This window comes from Sinocyclocheilus anshuiensis, unplaced genomic scaffold, assembly GCF_001515605.1.
Source record: "Sinocyclocheilus anshuiensis isolate Anshui unplaced genomic scaffold, SAMN03320099.WGS_v1.1 scaffold436, whole genome shotgun sequence".
NCBI lineage: Eukaryota > Metazoa > Chordata > Actinopteri > Cypriniformes > Cyprinidae > Sinocyclocheilus > Sinocyclocheilus anshuiensis.
The window spans coordinates 2258125-2277784 of record NW_015560618.1 but is presented as its reverse complement, the minus strand read 5'-3'; the positions used below and the strand labels follow the sequence as shown (position 1 = coordinate 2277784).

Sequence of the window (19660 nt, the reverse complement as noted above, 5' to 3'; positions counted from 1 at the left end):
AGAGTGTTGTTAACAGAAAAGTACAATTTGACTGGATTTGCTTTATTTAATTGAAATGATGAAATCACATTTTCACTCTTTCTATCCAAACCACCTGTCCACCATTATTTCTGACAATATAGCACAACTGTCGATAATATTAAATGTTTCTTGAGAACCAAACCATTATATTAAAATGATTACTGTGACACCGAAGACATGGATTACTGGTCGGTGGAGATTACATTTTAAAGTACAGTACATTTAAATAAAAAACAAACATTGATTGATTCCTCTTAGTAAAACATCAGAAAACAAAATCGCTTAATTTTGTGTGAAAAGTGTGAAAAGCAAAATTGGTCAACTCCATAAGATGTCAACACTCAGATTTTCTGTGACATTGATCATGTGACTCACAAGTTCTTGCTTCCACTGAAGCTCAATATGCTCTTTGGAAACAAAAGGGAACACACCATTTCTGACATTTTTCAGTTAAGCTTTTTAGTCAAGTTGTTATGCTGATAACATATTGTAATTAGTAATAAAAATGTATTGTATAAGAAATGCAAAATAGAACAATTGTACTGGTCTTAGATTTTTTATGGCGTTTTATGCTTTTATTTGCATAGGACCGTATAAGTCGACAGGAAGCGAAATGGCTGAGAGAGAGGGATGGGATCGGTAAAGATCCGCGAGCTGGGACTCGAACTCGAGACACCCGAAGAGCAATGGCGCTGTATGTCGGTGCGCTGCTCACGAGGACATCGACGCCAATACTGTTTTGCCCTTTTAAACCCCACTGTATCTGAAAGGAACCACAACACCATATCTAAAATGTATCACACGTTTGGAAGTCAAAACATTTCCAATTAAAAACCCAGAAGAGTAGCACTAAAATAGAACGATGATATTCCAGGACTTACAGATATCCCATGCATGATTTATTTAGTCTCTTTGTGAATATGAAACAGTTTTCCTCCAATACTTCCTCTTTTCTCCACAAACCTAATATTCTGGTGTTTTTCCCCCCTCATCATTTTGTAATCAATGCTTTTGAGACTATTTATAATCACAGTGCACAGCAGAAAAGAGAGCTCTCGTGTTCTGTTGATATTGACTGTACACTGTGTGTGTGTGTGTATGATCACAATGTATATGTAGGCTATACATATGAAAATTTTATTCTATAAAATTTGATCAGAATTGTATTTATTCATTTAATTTTATGTAATTTTGGAGGATCTTTAAAGGATGCAATCAAGTTGTTTAAGTATTGTTTATGCTAATTTCTCATAAGATACTGTACTTAAAAAAAGGAAGGAAAAGTCATTTTTAGTATTTTTTTGGACTGGTGTCTCAGACCCCTAACAGAACATGGATGTTAATGTAACACCATCATGTACAATAAACTTATAGCAAGTGACTTACCTTATTTAAATTCTGAAATAAAACCACATCATAGTACATTTTCCAGGGCACATTCTCCAACAAAAAGAAGTGAATGCGCAGAAGGAGGGGCATACAGGGTGAGAGAAATAGAGAAAGGGTGGGGGCACGAGAGTTATGCTTTATATGTATTGCTCAGTGTGAAAAGTGTTAAGGCAGGAGATGCACTCGTGGGGAAACCGGCATTCATGCTCCATCATATTTTACAGTCTATCAAGACCGAGAGAGCATCCAACCTGCTCGCCCCGAGAGAACAGAGGGCTCTAAAGAAATCTCACTTTTTATTCCTGCGAAAAGCGTTTCCCATAGAACATTTTTTCCCACCTCTGTCAGATGTGCGTCAACTTCTTCCATTGCGCCCCAGCGTGGATTTGGGAACGCGCGCGCACCTGCTTTCACCTGATGTGAGAAAACATTTTATCGACATACTTTAGACCTGTTCCGAAAAGGACCGCTTTCCTGGGCGGACAGTTGCTCAAAGGATTTCCGAGTGTTGTCTTTTATTATTTCCTCCGTGTCTCGGATAGCCGAAGTGTAACTCATGTCAGGTAGTGCCTGCCCCTCTTTCCGAAATCTGTGATGGGGATGTTAACTTGAGATCGCCGTTTGAAAACACCTATTATTTTGAGTTGCAGGACACAACGGGGAGTTGCGAGGAGGGAGCATGTATGGCTGAAGGATGTGGGCTCGGAGCGTTGGTCCTAGACCGCCTGACCTGATGCTCCTATGGGAGGGGATGGTGATCTCTCTCCGCTGGGCTTGTGTGCTCGTCTCTCTGGCTGTGTATGTGGGCTCCGCGGAACCGCTCGGATGGCTGCTGTCCGATAAAGGTCCTTTCCATCGCTCTCAGGAATTCATCGAGTTCACCGAGCGATACCAACACGGCTTTACAACCAGATACAAAATATACAGGTACGACAGTAACAGTAATGTAACAGTGTGATTCGTTTCGGTTCCTGTGAGGTCAGGGTCAGATTCCAGCACCCTCTGCCCTTTAAACCGTTCTTAGGTGTCTCTTAGAGTGCTTCTGTAGCCTACTACTGAATATCAGCATGACTGATTCGCATTAAGCTCGAGCCCACAGGTGACTCGAATATTTTGACTCCGTTCACTAAAAAGCGTTGCTCATATTCCTATCACATTCTTATACAGCAGTTCTATAAATAATGAATGTTGAGAACTCGAGTTGGTTCGTGTATTTCTTCTCTGCCAATGAAAATAGTTCCAAAAGAAACCCATGCTTCAAGCACTGAAGCTGGAAAATGATAACCGATAGTGTTCGCTTTGACTCACATTACCGCCTATCTGTAGAGGAAAACAAATCCTGCTTAATATTTCTAATAGATCTTGCTTTTTATAGAGAGAAGAACTGTGTAACTTTTTTTTTAATGGCATTTGCATTTGCATTTGCTTAATTAAATGAAAATGCCAAGAGAGCATGACCAGTAATATAAATATAGTTAAATAATAAATAAAAAAACATCTCATGCCTTATTCCAAGTGCTATGAAGGCATACAGTTTGTATGAAGAGCAGGGCAAAATTTAAGTTACGTTTCACTAAAAACTTTCCCATTTAAAAAGATGCATCCACACATTAGCATGTTGCAATCAGTTGCAAGACGAGCGAGATCCAATGGATTTGATGTAACTGATGTCCAATGTGTCACAACACTTCCTGACACTTTTGAGTGTTTAAATCTGAGTTTAGGGGACAATTTTCAGTTAAATTTATCACAACTATTGCTTACATCTGGGTCTCTTCTCTGTTTTATTACTTCAGTGCTAAGTGGTTTTATGGTGTTTTTTTCAGCAATAAAAGTTCCACATAAAACTGAAAAACAAAAAGTAAATTATCATATAAGTAAATAACAGAATTTTAATTAATTTAATTTTAACATTTTAAAGCTTTGTCATGGGCGAAGTAATGGGGTCCTCTGTTTCCTCTTGAAAGTGTATTGGTGAAATGACACATCTGAATATGTGCATGTTCCTTTCAGTGGAGTGTTTTCTTTCTAAAAATACAAAATCTATTGGATATTTTTCTTATTTCATGGTTAAGTAACTGGGATTTGCTTCCCCCCCCACACAAAACCATGCAGGATATTCTAGCCAAGAACTGCCCACTTAAACAACATGAGACTGTCTGACTGACATGGAAAACAACCAACCACAGGTCATCTGTACAAGCTGTTCAGAGGCGGGTTTATCAGAAATGTGGGTTGCACTATATTTTGTAGTATGTGCAATTACAGTGTACTTACCAAAGAAATGACTGGGTAATATAAGATAACTACATAAGGTTAGCTTTAAGGGTACATTCAGGGTTAGTATCTGGTTATTACCCAATTTATGTAATTACTATAATAAGTAAATAGTATGTACATGTAAAACAGGACTGTAAAATATGTGTGTACACATGATGTTAATACATGCAAATTATCTTAAAGATCACTCTTAAAAGTAAAGGTTCCAAAAGGAGATTTCATTAGAGATGTCATAAAATGACCATTTTGTGTTCCCCAAAGAACCTTTCAGAAGAACATTTTAAAAATCTAAGGAACCTTTTTCAACTATAAAGAACCCTTTGAAATGGAACGTTTCCATAGAAGATAAAGGTCCTTCATGGAACCATCAACACCAATTAAGTTATTTTTTATCTAACTCAGAAAACAAAGTGGAATATACAAGTCAAAAATGTCTAGTTTACTTGATTGTGAGTTCCTCAAACAAAACTCATATCTTGCAAAGATTTCATCCCACAGCCTTACAAACTTTGGCAATTATAAGGTGATTTGCTCATTATAGCAACCCTATACCTTCCAAACATGACTTTTTGTGCACCCCAACTGCTGAAAATCGTGTAAAGTCAAGCAGCCAATCAGATTAGAGCTTGCCAGATCAAGAAAGTACTAGCCATTTTTATTCATTATGCAACAAACGGACTTTGGGTGGTTTAAGGGTGCCATTTGGTGATAGGAAAACCCACCATAACACTATTACACAGTTTGTCAAGTGGGGTTGTGACAACGTTACTAAAGTTTACTGAAGTATTTGTTCTCATGGGCTCATATATTAGCCATAACCAAACAAATCATAACACAATTCTGTATAACATCCCTAGTGAAAAGAAGTCAAGTATCATAAACTCAGCATAGCGCCTCAGAAATCACCAATAAATACCTTCTCCAAACAATAAGTAATAATGCATAAACACACCTCCACAGCCTTCACGAAGCCTCGCAGCCGAACTCTAGATTATTATTAGCATCATTTTCCTCTTGATCTCATCTTCATTTATGCCTCTGGTTTCTGCTTCTGATTACAGAATAGCTTGTGGCTTTTGATTACATGGTGCCCTCAGGTCTGCACCGCAGGCTCTCAGAGAGCTCTCCAGTAAAGGAGCGTTTTGCCCTCTCTGGTTTGTCGGTGGTGATCAGTGGCTTAGGTGCTCAACGCTATTGCTCATCAGACGCTGATACTTACACCATCCCTCGTTGGGCTGATTGGTGATAATGACATCCTCCATTCCCTTCGTGATTGTTCTCTGGATAGGGCTCTTCATGTGAGTGATTGGATTGGTTCCCATGAGTTTTAAACTCTGTCACTAGTATAGAGGGATGTGGTTTAATTGCTAATCTCTAAAGAGAGATTTCTTCAGCCAAGGTTGGGGAAACTCCTGTGTTTTCTCTGGTGTGGAGACGAATAACCCTGTAATGGAGATAGGGAATGTGGGACATAGGATGAAAGAAAATAATAAATATTGATCTAACAGTGTGGTCTTGCAGAACCTGAGAAAAAGCGGCATGTCATGCAATTTGTACACTGCCTGGATACCAGTAACTGGATTTGTATATAAATTATGAGATATTTTCCCATAAGGCGAAAAGTACTGGTTACAAATCGAATTTGCTGTTATTTGACACACTGATATTAAATGATCTTTTACTGTATGCGATGCACGAAAAGACAGATATAAACTACTATTCAAAAATTGTGGGTCGGGAAGATTTTTAAACATTTATGTCTCTTATGTTTACAAGGATGCATTTATTTGATCAAAAATACAGTAAAAACAGTAATATTATGAAATATTATTTCAAATTTAAATGACTGTTTTCTGTTTGAATATATTTTAAAATATAATTTATTCCTGTGATCAAAGCTGAATTTTCAGCATCATTACTCCAGTCTTCAGTGTCACATGATCCTTCAGAAATCATTCTAATATGCTGATTTGCTGCTCAAGAAACACTTCTGATTATTATCAAGGTTGGAAACAGTTGTGCTGCTTAATATTTTTGTGGAAAGTGATACATTTTGTCAGGATTCTTTGATGAATATAAATGCTGGAATGCTTCGCAGAAATCAACTTCAAAAACAGCATTTATTTGAAATTTAAACCTTTTGTAACATTATAAATGTCTTCACTGTCACATTTGATCAACTTAATGTATAATTGCCAAATAAATGTATTCATTTAAAAATAAATAAATAATATTAGCATATATTGCATATATTGAATTAGCATATATTGAAATGTTAGTAAATTAACATTTATTGATGCATTCAAGAAGAAAGCAAGTGACTTGCTCGCAAGTCTTTATGAATGAGTCATTGAATCATTAACTCACTTGTGGATTCATTCACGAAATGCTGCTGTATGTTGTCAGAAAAGCAGTTCTGCTGTGCCTTTGTTTGGTGCTCTTTTCATTTGTAAAATTGAGAGAAACAGGGATATTGACAATAATGTGTCTAAATCAATATATATCAGTTTATTTCTTGTTTACTTTGTATAAAATCAATATCACATTTATATCACAATGTCACATTATAACATCATGCAAATATGCTATACTGTAATATCATGCTAAACTGTATTTTTTTTTTGGTGTATAACTGCATTATCATATGGCTATATGATGCACTGAGTCATTGCTCTGCATCATGTTTGTCATTAAGCAATTGCATGCAATGTAAGATGACATACAGGTCTAGGCCAGACATTGCTTTTTTTCATAATTAATCAAACCAAATTAACAGATTAAATCAACAGCCCTAATAATTATATTAAATTGCATGTAAACATTATGATATTTTCCCCAAAGGCAAAAAGTTCTCTTGAGTATCACATTTATTCTTAATTGCCTGTATGAAATTCTTATTATTATTTCTTTTTTATTTTACAGATATATGATCATGAAGCTGGAATGTGATGCTCAAAATGAGTGTGTTTCCACACAAAAAAAGTTTCAAAATATTAAAGAAAAAGAAAAGTTGAACTTTCTCTCTCAAATTTTGCTACAGCGTTTAGGGACGCACGAGTGGGGTGCTTTGTTTGAAGATCTACCATCTGAGTGTTAGCTTCAGGGAATGCAACAAATTCTGTCAGACCAGATTAGAACAGAATATCAGATGACTAAACTTTGAAACGGAGCTCTCTTGCTGCGTAATAATAGATGCAAATGTATTTAAATGGAAATAAACTAGATTCCATTCTCCATCCACAATACCTATTTCATAGTTTAGTGGGTGTACAGTATGCATTTTAGTTCACAGTACTCCCTTTAGTCGAGCAAGGAATTGCTGTTATTCTTTCTGTGTGAGGGTGTAATCAGATAATAGTTCTGAAAGGAAATGTAACTGACATTATAACACACCGTGCCATCTCAGCGTTTGTTTAGAGCGGTTAAACAGACGTTTACAAGCTTTACCTTGTTCAACGTACTACTATGCACAATTCAAGATGCACAGGCACCACGCAGAGTTTAAAGGAGGATCTTAAGGGATTACATCCTCACATTTCTTTGTAGAAATGTGCTCAGATTGTGCACCTGGCTCCCTATGGAGGCTCTTCAAGCCCCTAAACAATGAAATACCACCTACCGGCCTGGCTGCTCTGTTGAGCCCAAAAGAGCTTTTTGGAATAGGAATAGAGCAAACAAACATGGAGAGAGGGACAGATGTGGAGAAGAGCCAGATTGAGGAGAGGGCGACATGGATGTGACTGTAATGACTAATGTACTGATTATTGTGCTCCAGTATCGGATCATACAACGTCTCACGTAAATGATTATGAACTCACAGGGAGTTCGGCCGATGGAAGGTCAACAGCCTTGCTGCAGAGAGACAAGAAGGCAATGGGGTGGCCGTGCCCTTTGACCCCGACTTTATCCATAACATCAGGCTTCTGGGGAGAAGGCCGAGCCTGCAGAAAATTACTGACACCATCATCAAGAAATACGGGACTCATTTCCTGCTCTCTGCCACTCTGGGAGGTAAGAAAACTATGGTAACACTTTATTTTAGGGTTTCTTAACTAGTTGCTTATTAGCATGCATATTACTAGAATATTAGCCATTTATTATTACTAATTAAGCACATACTAATGCCTTATTCTACATGACTTTTTTCTACATCCCTAATCCTACCCAATACCTAAAGTTAACAACTACCTTATTAACTATTAATAAGCAGCAAATTAGGAATGTATTGAGGGAAAAGTCATAGTTAATAGTGAATAAGTTTTCCCTATTCTAAAGTGTTACCAAAACTATATTACGTGTGAGCTAGTTATTATCCCTGCAAAATGGATTTTCATTCTTGCCTTGTTTCTGGGTTGCAAGAACATCTTTATATGGTCTCTGTAGAGGCTGACGTGACATTCTGCATTATTGAACACTGGGGTTAGTGTTGTCAAATGGACATGATACTCATAACTTAACAGGTCAGACAACGAACTCAAAATTCACCCCGTTTGATTTATTAATGTACATTTCATCGGTGCATGTTATTCCAAAGAAAAAAAGGCTTGTCTTTGTAATCTTTCTTTAAAAATGCAGTTTTGTTAAACTGAAACGCCTCTGAAATGACTTTCCTTTTTGGCTGATGTCACCTATGCCAGTGTTTCTCAAACAGGGGACCGGGGCCCACTAGAAGGGCCTCAGCAACCAATCCAAGAGAACTGCAAGATAAAGTAAATGTATTATTATTATTATTATTATTATTATTATTATTATTATTGTCAATAATATTATTAATATACTAAAACAAACTAACTTGACTATCAAAATATATTTTTTCTTCAATAACTATAGTTTTTATTGAAGAAAATAAAGTTATTGTCACTTCTGAAATCACACAATGAATTGTCATTAATTAATACTTATTAATTAAGTATATCAAAACTCTTTATGTCTGTTAATAATATATTATAGTTAATAAATGTATTTATAGTTATGATTCTGTTAATATTATGTTATACGGGGGGGTGTCTTCAGGTCTAGTTTGCTGTTCCCTTTTAGTCGGTCACTCTCAACAAATTTTCAAAAAGTTAGTAGGGGTTTGAGAAAAGAGGAGGGAGTGGTTTAAAATTCTTATTAGATAATTGAGAGAAATGAGATTCTAAGTGTAATCCAAAGAAATAATTAAATAAATAATGGGAAATTGTTGATTGAATTGGGTGAGAGCAAAAGAGTGCAGTGCCAGAGTGTGAAAATGATTAATTGAATTTTTCTCATCACATATTACTTTCATTGCTGCATACAGATAACGAAAAATACATTTGCATTTACACTTTCATTTAAATGTAGTCAAAATCCATTCCAGATCACCTCAAAATGTGTCTGCAGTGATCCGATCACATTTTTTAATGTGGTGAAGTGTGATCTGATCATGACACGATCACAGAAAATGCATGTTAATGCTGGGTGTACATGGAACCATTCTGCTTTGGCTAACGTTCTGGTGACGTATCAAGGAATCTTTTCTGCTTTTCACTGTCCAATCAGTTTCCCATGTGTAAAAAAAAAAAGACCCTTCCAGTTTTTCTCCATGAATAATCTGTTTCACTCATAAAAATACGTCAATACGAAAGTAAAATTGATTGCGACTGCCTTGTCAGTTTCAATAGGTGAAAAGTGTGGACAGGTACATCTCTGTTTGTTTAGCTGCTTTTCAGCTCTGAGAACTCATCTTCATTTGTAGATATATTGGAGAGCAGCTGTCTCTCAGTTCTCTATAGTCCTTTATACCTTGCCTGCCGAGAGACTGTTTACAGTATACACCTCTTCAAAAGAGACATTCTCAGCCATCAATATCTTGCTCCATAAATAAACTGCTTTTATACCATGACTGAGGCTGAAAGTGGAGAACATTTGAAGGTCTGGCTAATGCTCCACAGGACACCTTTGGACTCTAAGATTTTTTTTCTTAGGCATTTATTCTCTCCAAACAAACCCAACAGCTGAGTCAATTGATTTTCATTGGATTCCTCTCACTCGGAGATGAAGATACTCTCATCTGTACCATGCGTGTAATGAGAGCTGACGTGTCAGATGGGGAAGAGCTGCATGGCTTTGTGGGCCCCCGACGGGCCGAGACGGGGCGAGCTCATGCTGTAGATGATTAGGGTTGATTAGCTTCTCCAGCTGAGATGATAATTTTTGTCTGGCTTTTGATCAGGCGAGGAGTCCTTGACCATTTTCGTGGACAAAAGCAAGCTTAGCAGAGGTCAGCAGAATGGCGGTGCCTCCAACGCTACAGCCGGTTCGCTGACCCTCGAAGCCCTCCACCAACTGGCAGCATCCTATTTCATCGACAGAGACAGCACGCTCCGGAAGCTCCATCACCTCCAGATCGCCTCCACTGCCATTAAGGTATGACCCCCATGCTACCGACCAGGTTTGAAATGTGATGGCAGCGATAAATAAATGCAAAAATCAATTTTGCTTCTATGTAGTAAATAGGGCTGGGCGATGCATTGCATATTAGGGATATTATCACAATATCTTTGCTCATGATATAAAATGTGGAAATATCATATATATCGCAATAACTTTTTGCTTATAAATAAAATAAGTCAATTCCACCCCTTTTTTCGACCATCATAGCCGATAGGTGGCTGCTTTCAAAAATGTCTTCGCTTTCTACACTTTCTATTATAACCTATGCACAATTTGAAAAAATATTTTATTTTTCATGCTACTAACAACACACTGCAAATTTTCTGGACTGACAAGTGTATTTAAATGCAGGATTGAATTTGAAGATGTAATGATTGACATTGCTAACCATGGCAATAAACTGTACCAAAAACTTGATAATGTATGTCAAAATATATCTATGCATAAAGTCTTGTGTGAGTGTAAATGCAAACGAATAGACCTGACACTTGTTTATGGTGGCCGGGAGAGCTCAACACTCTGCAACTGAAGAAAACACATGCAAAAAGGAAAACACCAGCAAATTAAAAAATATATAAAAATATATAGGTATATATATCATATATATATCTTCATCAGTTTGAAAACACAAATACTCACAAGGCAACACGCTGCAAATACCAACAATGCAACCAAATACAGAAAACTGCTGTAAGTAGCACAGACTACAACAAAAAAGATTATTCATACCATCAATCTGCAATTTTGACTTGGTTTTAACTATTAATTAAGCATTATGGAATGTATTGATGTAGAAATAAACAAAAAACTCACAGTTCATCGACAACTCCACGGATGAGTAGACATTGAACAATAAGCATGTCCCAGCCAGGTTCATCACTTGTTGGGGTCCCCTATAAACATTTCCATTTTATCTATGCAATTCGCAGCATGTTTCTGTATTTGGTTGCGTTTTGAGTATTTCCAGCATGTTTCTGTATATGGTTGTGTTGTGTGTATTTGCAGACCATTTCTGTTTTTTTTTTTTTTTTTACATTGTGAGTATTTGCAGCACGTTTCTGTATTTGTTTGCATATTTGCAGCATGTTTCTGTATATGTTTTGGTGTTGTGAGTATTTGCAGCATGTTTCTGTATTTTATTTATTTATTTATTTTTTGCATTGTGAGTATTTGCAGCATGCTTCTGTATTTGCTTACGCTGTATTTGCAGTGAATGTTTTTTTTTTCTTTTTGCATCCTGAGTATTTGCAGCGTGTTTCTGTATTTATTTTGTGTTGTGAGTATTTGCAGCATATTTCTGTATTTGTTTATGTTGTGAGTATTTGCAGTGCATTTCTGTTTGTCTTTTTTTTTTTTTTGCGCTGTGAGTATTTGTAGCACGTTTCTGTATTTGGTTGCGTTGTGAGTATTTGTAACACATTTCTTTTTTTTTTGTTTTCATTTTTGTTTTTGTGTGTGTGTGTGTTGTGAGTATTTGCAGCATGTTTTTGTATTTGATTGCATTAAGTATTTTCAGTGTGTTTCTGTTTTTGGTTGCGTTGTAAGTATTTCCAGCACATGTGTTGTCAAACTGATGAAGATGTTTTTTACTAGTGTGGTTTTTTTTTTTTTGCACGTGTTTTTTTCAGTCACAGCGTGCTGAGCTTTCTTGGCCACCATAATTGTTCTTTAATATGTATTTCTTTGTTCTTCAAAGAGCTTGCTTTGGCAGCCACAACTTCTTGTAGGAATTTTTAAAAAATAATTGTAATATATTTTAATATTTCATATATTATCTTTCTTATATTGCTCAGCCCTAGTAGCATATCAATTACACACAATCCTAATCAGATAATATTAAATAATAAAATTTGGAACAATACACACAACTTCTTTTTCCATGCTCTTGTGAATCATGAGAAATATGTGTTTAGTCAAGCCGGAGATTACATTTTCTCCTAATCAAATCATCCTGGGTTTAAATCCCCCATTAGTACATTACATTAATAGTACATTATCTTTTCATAATCATATGAATAGTATATCTAAAATATATAAAAGGAACAGGGTCTGATTTAGCTTCATTTTAATTAGTGCTCTTACTGATTGACTAACTTGACATCAAATCAACGGTGGACTTGCCTTTTTGGCAGCTTTGATTAAACCTAATCATGCATTAGCTGTAGATAATTATGAGCCAGATATACTAACAGCTTGCACCAGTGTAAACCCACTTTTGGCATTAAAAAACTACTGTCAGGAATTAGGGATGAAACGGCATGGACTTTATAGCATTTGCATTAGTAGGAGTTTCCCTTTCAGACGGAGGAGAGTATTTAAATAAATCAACGTAATTTACTAAGGTTTGTGCTAGTCAGTTTACTGGTACGGTATTTGGGTCATTATTTAATGCCCAAAAAATTTCTTAACCCATTCTGTGTTTGACATGGCTGCGATAGGTTTTCATTTGCTCTTCTCTTGGTAGACTGCATTGGTCATTATGGAAATTATTTGGATGTTTTTTCATTTGCGCATTATCAGTAGATCAACTTTTAAATTAAAAACAGTTTGTAACTTCATTCTTAACATGTAAAGATGCGGATCCGCAGTTTCAGTGCATTCTGCAGTTGCCTCACGTGGACATTTAGACCTTTCTGACAGAAAATCAATCACCCCAAGAATGGGAGCCTCAATTTTCTTTTTCTTTTTTTCTTCTTGTCTTCATCAGAACTCAAGTCCTGATGTAACAGTTTTCTCTGTGGTGTAGGTATAATAAAACATTATTTCACAGAATTTTCTTATCATTCTTATTATAACATAAGTCTAGGAGGTTTTACTTGAATCAACAGACCATTTTATCGTAATACCGTGTACTTTTAAAATGGATAGTTTATTCATTACCCATTATCCAAGTGAGCAAGGGAGCAATTAAAAATGAAAACCACTGAATAATGTTCAGACACGGCTTTTCTTTACCTGAATGCCCACTCATAATCTTTCTTTGTTTTCCCTGTAGTAAATGAATGGATAACTGTGATAACAGGGATTTGTTTTCCCTAATGCTTAACCAGTATATCGTTATATCTACAGCTACATTTAACATTATGAATGTTTCTGTATTTCTAGCATGTTGTATATGGTGAATGTTCCACTGATATGCCAACAGGATCCTGGTGGGGAACCAAAAGTGTTGTTTTTTTATGAATCGGTTCCATTTTTTGGTGTAATGAAATGTGTTTATGCAGTTTAAGGTTAAAAAACACATTATTTTCCACATAATGTACATTATTGTTTCTCCTCTATGCCCCACCTTTCTGAAACTCGTCGATTTTTACAAAGCTCATAGGTCTGAAAAGCGAGGTGTGCTCTGATTGGCCAGCTATCCATTGCGTTGTGATTGGCCGAATACCTCAAGCGTGTGATGGAAATGTTACGCCCCTTACCATATTGTGTTTCCGTGTGTCCCGGCACGACGAGACAAAACCAATAAAACCCATTACAAACGAGGCATTTGTTGCATCCAGTGGGGACATAATTACTGATTATAATGTTTTTACATGTTGCGTATTGCGCCACGTAAACATAAAACCATGTCTGCATTTGTGATCGGAGAAATGACAAACAACAAGTGCTACTCTACACTGCTCAAACTCACGTTTGAATCATCAGTGGCAAATTCTTTAAATATAAAAAACGGACCGCGGGCTGGACTCCGCTTCGTCCACGGTGGAAGCCGATCCGGCGATCCACAGCGCAACGTTGTAGTATTTCCTCAGCCCTCAGCGACCAGCACGGATCAGCTCTAGGCATGACGAAGCGGATATCATCCTCTTTTGGAAGGCCAAACAAAGTAGTTTCGCTTTCACAACGAAACACACAGCATCTCCACAACATGGCGGCGGCGGCAAGAACAATACTACAGTGAGAATAAAAGTTACGCCTTTCTTTGCATGAACATTTGAGCGGCGGCATTATGCTTTTCTTTGCATGAACATTTGAGCGGCGTTATGCAAATCTTCCCACACAGTGATGTAGACATGTGGGGGCGTGTTAGAACGAGACGTTTTAGGAGGGCGTGGACAAGTCTTAACTTTTATAAAGAATATATCTTTGGATTTGAGACTTTAGTCTTTGCAACTTTACAGATCTTCTTTATGCACCAAGAGCTTGTAACACTCCAAAGAGAAAGGAAAAATTGAAATCGCATCATATGACCCCTTTAAAGTAAATCAAAAGCATACAGTGCAACCAGTGTGGTCTGTTTCCCAAAAGAATGATCCTTATAATTTGGTTCTTTTAAATGAACCAAAAACACAGCACAACATTGTAGTCCGTTTTCCAAATGAAGGACTCTTATGATTCAGTTCTTGTGGGTGAATCAAAAACATACTGTACAGTGCAACCAGTGATTCTTGATCAAATTACTTTTATGAATTGGTTCTTTTAAGTAAATCAAATACACAGCGCATCCAGTGTAGTCCACACATTCTCGAACGAGAATGAGTCGGTTCTTTTAGTGAATCAAACACATACAGCTCAGCTGAAGGGTTAGTTGACCCAAAAATTCTGTCATGATTTAATCACCCTCAAAATGTTCCATAGCTGTAAGAGTTTCTTTCTTCTGTTAAACATAAAATAGGGCCCAAATTCTGTTTAATTTTTCCGTTTGAATTATTCTGGATTATATTATTCAAATTTTTTTTTTACTCTGTTTTAATGGTTATATTACATTTTATTATTTAACAGCAATTTATTAAAAGTTTAACAAAAACTACATTTTTAAAGCCCTATGAAATGTTTTTTTTTTCTCTCAAATTCAGTGTTATTTTTTTACCAAATTCTGTTTTCCATTAATTTTCTGCATTCAATTTTAGCATTTCTAATTAATTGATTTTATTTTTATTTCTTTATTTCTTTATTTATTTATATTTTTTTAATACTGTGTTGTGTAATTTTTCTGCTAAATAAACTCTGGTAAATAATTTTTCTGGTAAATATTCCTTTACAAATAATAATTTCATAATTGTATTAGTAGTACTACTATCATTACATTAAGTAATATTTCTGTCACGGTTTCTTCAAGTGAAACCGAACTTTTATTTTGACAGGTTTCACAGGTTGACAGGATATTTAAAAAAAGTTTATAATTAAAGAAAATATATAAAAAAAATGTAATCTAATTCAAAATATTACAATGACAGTAAAAAAGTTATTGACTGGTTATGCATATGACATGTTATTATAATTATGACATATTATGATTTTGTCAATAGTAAACAAATAAAAAGAAATATATAAAAATAAATTAAAAGTTAATATTTTTGGTTGTTTAGTATTGTTATTTAATACATATTTAAGGCCACATATTGGCATTTGAATTGTTCAATCAATCAACCAATCATTATTAAAAGAATAATAAAAGAACCAGAACTGTAATTATTAAATTCTTTGTTTCTACAAAACCATGTCGCAATTCAGAGAAAATGTTTCTCATTAAATCCTGCGAAAGTCTCTAAATTGGAATCCAAGTCAAGTCTCAAATCACCATTTTTGCAACTTAAGACACAGAAAAACCAGGAATGATATGCAATGTGAATTTATGTTAGTTTCATACGTGCAAACGCCTTCCTCTTGAATACAATTATTCGCCTCAGAGGCGAGTTCATTATTCAACGTGCAGTTATCAGCAGCATAACCTCGCGCCTGCGGCGTTCGTGATAGACTCCACACTGATCTCATTTGCTCAGGCTTTGTTTAAAGCGCCAAGCACAGCCTTTTAAAAATAAACCATGCTTAAACCACTCAAGTGCTTCAGATATGAATGACCCAAGGTTTCCTTTGAAAAAGCAGTGACTTAATCCCAGGCTGCAGTTTTCCATCCGAACTCGGCCCTGCCACATTCAGTCATTCACAATCTCACTCAGGCAAACCGTTTTGGGGTCTGAGCCCGTTCGCTAAGAGGATCCCGGGCTAAGTTGCTATTAATGAGGACAAAGCGCCTGTCGGTGTTAGTCGCAACATGCATCACGGTGATGGATCAGCCTGGCTCGTCCATTTATATTCCTTTCTGCATTGACTAATTCAACTCATTAGTTGCATCTAGCATGAAGTGAGCTCTGAGGCAAGAAAACAGATGTATGGAAGATGCATTGTAAGGTTAGCCGAGGTGTTAAATGGAGCTCGTAGGATGATTCTTCAATCTTAGTCTTATGGATGAGCAGGTGAGGGAGGACACTATTCGAAAGGTGTTTGAGAGCATAAATTAGAGGTTTGATTATGATGCACTGCTGTCGAATCTCTCGGCCTCATTAGTTTAGCTGGGTCTTCGGTAGAGTCGCAGATGGCATCAGTAACTGACCTTATCTGTGCTTTGAACAATTATCTGTCTCTACACTAATTAATGGTCTTAAATGTGTTTAGAAGAATGTGTGCAATAATAGTTGTATAATGTTATATGTTATTCACTAAGAGTATTGATTCTCTTATCAGGTGGAGATTTCTTGCTGTTTGAATGAGCTTTTCATTTGAACACAGACAGTAAAAGTGGGGGTGAAATACTCGCTCTGCATTTGTATTAATCAAAGCGGTAAATCCAGAGTGTTTGGAGAAAGACATTAAGCACAGTCGCATTATTCACAGTTTTTTACTCTTCAGTAAAGCGGAAGAGAGAAGGCCAAAGTATATTAACCTTCACATGAACTCACAATGCTTCTTTCTGGCACCTAAATTAAATTTGACCACAGGATGCCATCGTTTAGATAGCGGAAATCAGTTTTCACTACTAAAGTGTCTCTAAGTTCACCGGGAAAGATTTGTTGTGGTGTTGTTTTGCCAGTGTCTGGCCATATGTTGTCATCTAGTGTTAATCAGTGCTTTTAAAGGATCAGTTCACAAAAAAATGAAAATTCTGAATAAATTAATACATTTGTATATATGATATCTTTGACCCTGTATCTTACATAATTTAATAAAATGTACAACTGCATGCAATTCATATAAGCAATTTATTGTATTGATGTATTTATTTAAAAAATAATGATTTAGATTTTGTAGATATTGGTATTGTTTTTAAACGGAAAGTAGGCTGAGCGAAAAGAATGAATGCTCACATATAAAATATTAATGTTATATGAAATATATTATATAAAATAAATGTATATTATATAAAAGTAATATATTAAAATTAGTGCTGTCAAACGATTAATCACAATTAATCGCATCCAAAACCAAAAAATGTGTTTACATAATATATGTATGTGTACTGTGTATATTTATTATGTATATATAAATAAACACACATACAGAATATACTTTGAAAATATTTACATATATATACATTTATATATTTATATTCTTATATTTTATATTATATATAAATATATTTAATATTATAAACAACATATTTTTCTTAAATATATACATGCATGTGTTTGTATTTATATGTACATAATAAATATACACAGTGTACACACATATAATGTAAACAAAAACCTTTATTTTGGATGCGATTAATCGTTTGACGGCACTAATATATATAATATATAAACATAACATATTTTTCTTAAATATATACATGCATGTGTTTGTATTTAATTTGCGATTAATCGTTTGACAGCACTAATTAAGTATGTTATCATCCAATGTCAATCAGTGGTTTGAAAGGAACTCTTCACACAAAAATGAAATTAAAAAAAAGAAAATTATTTGCACCCTTATATTGTTCCAAGGGTCAGTGATGTGACACTTTAGTAGCTATATTAATAAGTCATTTAAAAAAAAAATTATATTACATTTCAAAATACATTAAAATGAAATTTATACGTGCAGTGACTTCAGTGAAATTTTCTATGATACAGAAAAAAAAAACAGAAAATTATATCATGACTGTGAGTCAAAGTCAATAAGCTTTTAAAGGATGAAAGTACAGCTTTTGCACTGCTTTTCTGAAGCCACACAATAGCTTTGTATGAGAAAATCTCCCCCTCCTCCATATTCACGGTTCACAACAAACCTTATGTTTGTCATTTACTAGGTCCTGAATACAATTCTGTATTTATCAATTATTTCTTTGATGTACAATTAGATGTAGAGTGCAACAACAGGCCTATTGTGTTTTTGGCCTTTGCAGGGACAATGAGCTGGCTCAGACCTCAGAGAGAATTTTTAGGATTTAATGAATCTCCCTCCAGCAGCATTAACAGATGCATAAGAGCCTTCTGCGGGTGTAATGAAGTTGTGATTTTTCTCTCTCTGTCTCTCTCTCACACTCTGCTGATTCTTGCCCTTGACTTCATGTCGCTTCAATACTTTGTATAGCTTTTTTTCATAAATGATGAACGACCGAAGCTTTTGAATTACATTGCTGGATAAAATTCATAGTGTTATATGCCACAGCAGAATACAGAGATGAACAGTGCTCGCTGGGCTGCACAAAGATGCAAAGATAATAAAAATGTTAATTAAATACAGTGATGTTAACCTAATTAGTTTCATGAAAAATTAGGACCAGATGCAACCAACTCTTGCATCATTACACAAACAGAAGTAGGCCTGCATAGTTGTTGTTGCTGTTGCAAAGGTAAAAAGTGCTGATTTTGTGTATTTATTTTTTATTTTCTAAACTTTTAAAAATAAAGTGATTTAGATCATGTTTAAAAACAAGCAAGTGTAGCAAGATTATTAGGGCAATGTTAGAAAATAAGAAATATTAGGAAAATAGGAAATATTGGGGAAAATTCAATTTCCAGTGCTGAAAAAGTCAAAAATGTCCAAAAAAAAAAAGAAATAAAAAAAATCCTGTCATGCAAAGCAGAATTTACAGCATTTCTCCAGTCTTCAGTGTCACATGATCCTTCAGAAATCATTCTAATATGCTGATTTATTATCAATGTTGGAATCAGTTGTGCTGCTTATTTATTTTTTTTACTTGTGTATATTTGTGTATGTTTAATATACACTACCGTTCAAATGTTTGGGGTCAGTACACATTTTTCTTTCTTTTTTTAAACTTTACTTTAACTTTGCTTTACTTTTTGTATTTAGCAAGGATATGTTACATCGATATCTATCTATCTATATATCTATCTATATACTGTATATATATATATATATATATATACATACATACACACACATACATACACAGTATGTAGATTGATAGATAGATATGTACACACACACACACACACACACACACACACACACACACACACACAGAAAATAGTTATTTTTAAATAGTAATATTTTTGTGGAAACCAAGACACGTTTTCCAGGATTCTTTGATGAATAGAAAGCATTTATTTAAAACAGAAATTTTGTTACAATGTAAGTCTAAAATGTTTTGTCATATGATCAATTTAATGTATCCTTGCTAAATAAAATGATTCATTTCTTGATATAAAATTACAAAAAGCATTATGTGTGTGTGTGTGTGTCTGTCTGTGTGTGTAAAACACTGTAAAAATTATTTTTCGATTGTTTGACAAGAAAATATTTAAATTAATTTCTACTTCAAATTTTCATTTAAAAAAATCAGCGTTATTTTTATTATTTTTTTTTTTTTTTTTTCAAAGTT

General features: G+C 35.0%; 1 protein-coding gene across 2 annotated transcripts in view; it reads left to right on the top strand.

Annotated features, from left to right (window-relative positions):
- Positions 1 to 1533: 1533 nt before the first annotated feature.
- LOC107681713 (BMP/retinoic acid-inducible neural-specific protein 3-like) overlaps positions 1534 to 19660 on the top strand; it is a 25708-nt gene continuing 7581 nt past the window's right edge. Inside the window, exons 1-4 of one of the 2 annotated variants that reach the window (XM_016478028.1) lie at positions 1534 to 1973; positions 2061 to 2337; positions 7511 to 7701; positions 9887 to 10080. In XM_016478028.1, the coding sequence (XP_016333514.1) occupies positions 2105 to 2337; positions 7511 to 7701; positions 9887 to 10080 (618 nt within the window). In that variant the 5' untranslated portion in view covers positions 1534 to 1973; positions 2061 to 2104. Of the gene's footprint in view, positions 1974 to 2060; positions 2338 to 7510; positions 7702 to 9886; positions 10081 to 19660 lie in introns of those variants that run through there. The other variant, XM_016478029.1, reaches the window with a different exon arrangement.